This window comes from Phoenix dactylifera, unplaced genomic scaffold (assembly GCF_009389715.1).
Source record: "Phoenix dactylifera cultivar Barhee BC4 unplaced genomic scaffold, palm_55x_up_171113_PBpolish2nd_filt_p 002870F, whole genome shotgun sequence".
NCBI lineage: Eukaryota > Viridiplantae > Streptophyta > Magnoliopsida > Arecales > Arecaceae > Phoenix > Phoenix dactylifera.
In genome coordinates, this window is record NW_024069962.1 from 10,271 (window position 1) to 17,805 (window position 7,535).

At 40.5% G+C, this 7,535-nt stretch overlaps 1 protein-coding gene across 4 annotated transcripts; it reads right to left on the reverse strand.

Moving 5' to 3' along the window:
- Positions 1-502: 502 nt before the first annotated feature.
- On the reverse strand, positions 503-6,761 carry LOC103697746 (sialyltransferase-like protein 1). Of its 4 annotated transcripts, none has more exons than XR_003383625.2 (3): positions 5,327-6,759; positions 4,327-4,779; positions 503-4,100 (listed from the first exon to the last, which is right to left on the reverse strand). XR_003383625.2 is itself a non-coding variant. In XM_026801362.2 (3 exons), the coding sequence occupies exons 1-3, from the start codon at positions 6,446-6,448 to the stop codon at positions 4,654-4,656; spliced, it is 1,143 nt and encodes a 380-aa protein (XP_026657163.1). In that variant the 5' UTR covers positions 6,449-6,761; the 3' UTR covers positions 503-4,653. The 4 variants fall into 4 exon arrangements, 3 of the variants coding, with proteins under 3 accessions (XP_026657163.1, XP_017696225.1, XP_008777893.1); XM_026801362.2 differs by having other exon boundaries at positions 503-4,779; positions 5,327-5,603; positions 5,709-6,761; XM_017840736.3 differs by having other exon boundaries at positions 503-4,444; positions 4,608-4,779.
- Between the last annotated feature and the right edge of the window lie 774 nt (positions 6,762-7,535).

Genomic DNA, 7,535 nt, shown 5'->3' on the forward strand with positions numbered 1-7,535 from the left:
GGAGTACTTACCTAAAGGATCCCTCGAGAGTGGTTTATATAAGAGAAGGTTGGCGCCCATCGCTGAGAAAATTGGGCACACGGATCGGCCATTTTTTGTAACTGATTGCATGCCTCGAAGTGTATGCCTAGACATTCTGCCTGGACATCTCGTTCCACACATCTCGTTCGTTCATCACACGGTTATGAAAGCCATTTGCAATCGCGGCCGAACTATCGCTGGTTGGAGAAAGTTTAAATTTTGAGGAACTCTCTGTGTGCCTCTAGGTCAGCCATGTGGCGGACTTTGATTGGTTGGTCGGAGGCTTCATGACGAGCTTTAATTGGCAAGTTTACCACATCGGTTGTGATCAGTTACGAAACGTATTAGATGCTATAAACACTAGTATTCAAGATTTGGAGGCTGATCAAGATAGTACTATATTCCTCCGATGATTCTATTTACCTGTTGAAATTTGTCCCACAAAATCATCAAAATATGTGAACTCAGCAAGGAATATACATTGAGTATCAAAACAACCAATCTGCGTATATAGAGAGAGAACAGCACTGAGTCCCACCCTTTCTTAATGTTACTTGAGATGGCATCTTAAATATAACACCACTTGAGGACTTGAACTCCAAACCCTGTTTGTGAGCGGTGTATGACCACCGTGGTAACATTCAAGTTATAAACATTCATGTACGTAGATCAGAGCACCATGTGGTTTCTTTCATGTGCCCTTATGGAATAGCCAAAAGAGTAAAGAAATGGCCAATGGAGAATTGAGTCTCCTCCATGCTAAAGACTGCAGTGTCTATCAATTGGGCACCAAAATCGAAATAGATAGTTTTGCAAAGCATCCATTCACTTATGGTAACAAATCTGTTGATGTTGATTCGAGGTCTATGTCCCATCCTGATAAGATCCAAAATATGAATTCCCCTATCTGAGATTTGCACATATCAAGCAAATTAGGATTTTGCTACAATTTTGATATATTTTATTTGAATGAAAAGAGATATCTCAGCCATTTGTGATCAAGGATAAAAATGTAATTAACAACCGGCTGGCAATCAGTTGCCCTTGCCATTTTTTGATGCTTGAAAAAAAAATTCTTTGATAAGAGCAGTAGCAGTGGTAATGGTGAAGATGAGGAGGGCAAAGGGAAGGTGAAAGGATGGCTAAAAGATCCAAGGATCACAGAATTAGAAAGCTTTGATCCGATTTCTTCTTTTATTTCTTAGATACGCGGTGTATCAATACCCACCATACTATAGAAACTAAATCAGAAAAAGGATGACTGATTTTTTACTTCCAAATTAAAAATACCTTTACAGTTTTCCCTAGTTACTGCACATGCCATTCACACAAGGATTTGGCAGTCAGAATTAGATCCATCTTAACCATCCATTCTACAATAAATGGTCAGTATTTTTTTTGAAAAGAATAAGATACAGAATCTTTGAGAACACACTAACAAAACCTAGCAAATTACCTAATTTTATAAACCGATATAAAATTGCCACTCAATTTGAATTAACATAATATGGATACCAAACATTCATAATCTATAAATGAGTTGAATTACTTATACTTCGATATCATAGAGAACTATCTTTGCGAGGATTGTGAATAATGTTCTGCTACAAAATATTCTTATCATCAATTCAACTTATATTTCCTAAAAAGTGGATTTCACTTTAATAGTTCCTAATAAATTAACTATACGTGCATTAAGATACGAAGACTTCTTATTCCATAACTAAGAAAGTACTTTCTAGTCTTTCATATAGTAAGAGATTTCACTTGGAATTCCATTCTAACGTATTCAGATCCACAGGTTCATAACCATAGATTCCAATGCATAAAAGCTTATAGCACTAATCATTAAGGCCTATGTTGATTGTTGGCATCAAAGTTAGCCTTGCATGATATGTACTATCTTCTACAATAATGGAGGATTGCAAAGATATTTGTCATTCTATCTTCCAACATTCCCAGGCATGTCTCAGCATGACTAACCACTTAAACAAGCTCCCATATATAATACAAACCTCAGATCATCCAGACAATTTGTGTCAAGTTTCAAAACTGTTAGGATATACTAAAAGGGCTAATGGCAAATCAGATTAGGATGGCCATCATGATCAAGAAACCTCCAGAAGGAAAACCATTACAGTCACCGGATTTAATGTGCACCCAAAGTAATCTGCATGCGGAATCTCATGGATGAAAAGATTCCCATTCATGCAAGATGAGGAAGAAGGATGCAATTTATATAAAAGCAAAATATGGAGAAGCAAATCAATCTTAATGGTTGGCTACAACTGGTATTCAGCAACAGATGAGATTGCAGCTAAAGCTATTGAGGTTGGTATTAGCATTTAATTTCACTCAATAAAATAAATTTAGTATCCTACTGTTACACCTGATCAAAATTCCAAAATTTTAATAGGCATGGTAGAGAATCTGTACTGGATTTGAAATCTAAGAGACAAAACTTCACCTCTGTAAAATACAATTCAGGTTTCAGTATTTCAGCTGAAGATCCAACAGAGTTAACACTCCTCCTTTGCTCAGTAAATCTTGTGTTATAGTTTTTCCCGCACAATCTTTTGCATGCAATAGAAGTGGCCTCATATAAGCTGAGCCCATTTTAGGAGGACAAAGGTACTAAACAGAATGCAGATTTAAATACTACAAATGCTGTCATTTTTTATGTATAGTTGCAATCCTCTTAATAAATTTACATTTAGCAAAACCTAAAATTTCATCATTAATAGAATGAAGAATCATTCCTTACCTAGAGTAAATACTAAAAAAATGACAAGATGAGAAACTCCAATGAAAGAAAGATGAAAATGCTAATTACATGGTAAAGTATGAAAAGTTGATGGCTAAAAGATGAGGCCCATTTTATGGTCATCTTCATTAAATAACAAAGACAAGTTCTAAATGATGCCCAAGAATTTCATGATTCATGTTACTTGTACTATTGTGAGGCTAGGACCAAGTATCATAGATTAAACTTTGTGATTTTGATTATTATCCTCAAGCAATAACATTTTATAACACTGCACTATTCATCAATCTGAGGAATAATCTGAAGCATGTTTATGGGCAACAGCAGACTTGCAAATTGCAATCTCATTCCTTTATTATCAGATTGTTGTTGAAGAGTAAAAATGTGACAAGCAGTAAAAGAATTCTGTGCTATTTTGCAGCCATTGATCACAACCTGTTTCTCAGTTTCTCACTCTTATCTGGTTCATTCTCTGAGCTCCAGATAAGCATATGAAGAAGAGGTCATGGGTCATGTAGATGCTAACAGTGAATAAAGCATCAAGGTATAAAAGGCTAAGCAGGATGGTTTGTTTTGGGAGTGGAAGGAATTACTAAGAAAGGTTCCTCCAACTGAAGGTAGCTACTATTCATGTAAGAATTATATTAACAGCAAGAAAATTCAAAATGTGCAGGAAAAGAACAATAATGGCAAAAGAAAAGGCTAGTGAAAGTTAATTAAAAACATTAGACCAAGAGAATGCACTATGTAAAACATGAAAGCACTGCAGTGTCCATCCACTTTTCCCTCTTCATCCAGAGTAGTCCATGACAGATACAAAATAAATTACTTGTAGTTGCCATTTATAAATGAGATCAAATGAGATAAATGAAAGTAATATGCGTATTTTTCTATCCATTACAAGGAAGACATGCTTTCAATAGAACATTAAATAATAAAATGATATAAAATAAAATAAAATAAAGAAAAAAAAACTAAAGGGCATGCCCTCTTAAGTACATGGTGCAGATAAATGAGAATAATCATGTGATGTTCCACGATACAACAAAATGCATATCGATCAGGGCTACTAAATAAAAAAGTGAACTCATTAATGAAGCATTGAAGTTTAAAATTTTGACTTTTCTCTCCTCAAACAAAATTCCATTGAGTGAAGCAAGCACATATAATATGTACAAAAATATCTTAACATATCAAGGAATGCTTTTAAATGTACAGATGTAATGAAACACTATAACTAGATGTGCAAAATTGCTACCAAATCAAAACACATGTTTGGAGTACAAGTTAATTGCTTGCTCCAGCATCTGATGACCTGTCAAATAAGTAAAAAAGAAAAAAGGGAATACTTCTGCTCATATATAGAATGCAACTAATCACAAAAAAGTACTAAATCTTCTATAAAATCAATGTAACTACTAAAACCTTGTTATATGATAATATTGTTGCTGAGAAAATTAAGACATCGAAACCAAAATCATCAGAAGTTATTCTACCTATGCAAGATCAGTCACTTGAGACCAGAACAATAAGATACTCACCAAGAGTCAATGGTACATGCAGGAAAAGAGACTGCTGCAGTTATTATCCTGTACTTACTGCCCCACTCTATGGCTTACTGGTACTAAGGGAGGGTGGGGATGATGCAGAAAGAGCCAGCTGAAAAGCAGAGTCAGAATACAGATGACTAGTATATAGAAAATTTGCAATTTACATATCTCACCTAGTATCAGAGAATTTCTTGTGATGCATCTTCATTTTTTTTGCAGAAATAATTGATATGATTAGATCACAAATAATGGAGCATGATTCAAGAAGTAACCTGCATATGCAATGACAGCTTGCAATGGGTCCATTACAATGGATGCTCACCACCAATTTAGGTCATTGCAGTAACCAGAACACTCAATGTCATGTGGAAGATAATTTTCCCCTTTATTCATGTTGCCTAGTTGGAAAACCAGACTCAAAAATACAAATGCCACATCTGAACTCTGAAAAAGAAAAGGAAAAGAAAAGAATTCACACGGCTGCTGTGTAGCAATGCCTTTAGAATAGAAGAGGAGAAGAAGATTGGGGAAAAGACCCGCCGATGCTCTAAATGAGGAATAGCGCATTCAAAAGAACACCAATTGAATCTTATGTCCAATTCAATGAAGTATGTTGTAGGTCTCAGGGCACCTACCATCTCACAATAAATAAAGAATCTATGATTCACTGTATGATTTCTCATTACACAAAGAAAGTGAACAAAATCCTCAAAATTCCACCTTCAGAAATTAATTCTACTCCTAAAAAAAATTCTTTTTTCTAATTTTACATCAGCAGGTATCCACACTGCTAAGACTTGTGAAGAATCTACCAAACAATTTTCTTGTTCCTTTTACAGTTTATCATCTTCTCCATTCTACAATTTCTTTGCGCAAAATTACAATTACATCTTGGCTATGGGGACCCAACAAATCTAATCAAACAAACAGCTCACTCATAAAATACAATCGGAGGAACTTTAAATCCAGAATCCTTGAGGAATGGTATTACCTGCGGCCTCTCGATCAGGTCATGGTAGAAGGCGTACTCTGCCTCATAATCATGCAAATCCAGCTCGGCCTTCTGGTTGGTGTGGTAATGGTGCTTTGCCTCCGCTGACTTCCCGAATCCAAAAACACTAACTTGATCGCAAATTCCCAAAGCGAGCATTATGGCCTGCATCCCCGACGAGTAATGGAACATTTTCTCATCATGGGCCTTGCTCCACTCCTCTGGCAGCTTGCCAGTCTCCTCGACGAACCGCTTCAGAGAGTAGTACTTCACTATCCTAGCACAGAGAACATCGAACCGGGCGTCGGTGATGAGGAGGGGAGCCTTGTGGGAGGAATTACAGATGGTGTAATCGATAAAGTGGACGGCTTGGCAAATGTACATGATCATGGGGACGTCTTCGCCGTAGGGGTGGCAGAAGCAGCCCTCCCTCCGGGCGCAGAAGTGGAGAATGTTGCTGTTCACGAAGGAAAGGTCGGTTTTCGATCCAACATTCCGCTGGTAGCCGTTGGTGCGGGCGTTGTTGAGGCGGATGACGAGGTCGTGACCGTCGATCAGCTCGCCGTGCTCGCTCTTGAGGAGAATCCCGCTGTTACCGACGACGGCGCAGGTACCGTAGCGGCGGCCGGCGTCGGGGCGGCCGAGGTGGCCGTCGATGGGGTCCTTGACGAGGGCGACGAGCTCCGCCATGACCTCCGGCTGGAAGCGGCGGTTCCGGAACCAGTTGCGGAGGGCGCGGCGGAACTCCGGGAAGATCCGGAAGTCCTTGGGTGATCGGAGTCGGATTGGGAGTCGCGAGCCGGATCGCGTCCGCGCTTCCAGGTGGTTCTCCCGCCGCCAGGCGGAGAACGCGCGGAGTCTGCCCCCACGGCGGCCGGAGATGCCGGCGGGGAAGGTCCCGTCGAGGAGGTCTTCCACGTCCTTCCGCAGGTCCTCCTCCCCGGCGTACACCGCCGCCAGCCTCAGGAGCGTCGCGTTGAGTGGCGGCGGCGCCGTCACGGCGGCGACTACCGGCAAGTATCCATCGCCGATGCCGCGGCGGAGCGCCGCCCCGAAGCTGAGGGCGGTGAAGACGGCGACCACCAGAAGGAGGCTAATGGGCAAGCGGAGCGATCGCTTCATCGCAGCAGCTAAATCTCTGAACCACCATGAGAAATCGGCATTCTCTTGGAAACAAAAGCATCAACCACAACGAATCCCAGGAACTCGCTCGGTTCCCAGCTCAGAGCATCATAAAGCCCCAGTCTTTGCTCGTTTCTTGGATCTAGAGCGCCAAAGATCCCACTTTGAGAGGAAACAAGAGAGCTCCTTCTCCTCTCGGAGCTACGAGGGAGGGCTCTCGACCGCCATTGAAGGAGCTCGGAGAGCTCAGAGATCGAGAGGGAGATGGAAATGGAGAGCACCGGAGAGGGGGGGGGGGGGGGGGGGGGGGGGGGGGGGGGGGGGGGGGGGGGGGGCGGCGGGACGGCCGGCTGGGAGGCGGCGGGGCCTGGTGGCAAAAGGCCCTTTTTAACGAGGGTTGGGTTCGGTTGGTCTGGTGGGAGCTTTAGACAATGAGATATGGCGGGTTAAATAAAGCTCGGTAATTTAGGCTTAGGCTTTATCATGGGATTTTGGAGGTATGGTCTCAAGCAAGGAGTCAACCAGGGAAACACACCCAACTACTGATCTTGCCTTCCCCAGGTGGGTGTATTTTTTTCTTCACAATTACACTGTTCCAGTCTTAGTTTCATTTTTCTTGGAGAGATGGTGGTTTGTTTTTAGCATACTCTTATTTTTATATTTTTTTTAATGATGTTTATGTTGATAGCTTAGGTCTTGAGGATATGATTTAATGTGTTTGCCCAGGGAAGGTTAGATTAGGCCATTTGAGGTTGTTTGATGTCAGTTTTAATACCAGAAATATCAAGAAAAATTATTTCCTATATTTAGTACACCATGCGGCTGTGGATGCAGCCAACAATGGTCCCTAGTTTCTATAGGCCCTATTCATCAAGCATGCATCTCTCCGCACCAGTATAAAAATCAGCAGCATGCAAAACCATGCTAGTGCATGCAATATAGTAATAATTTTTTAAATATTGATATGGTAGTAAACTAGCAAAGTCTTTAGATGATCATATTGTTCTACATACATAAATCTTGCAATCTTCTTTCATATGCTGATTTTATTGATTAGACATATCTATGGTTAGTTATAAGCATCTTA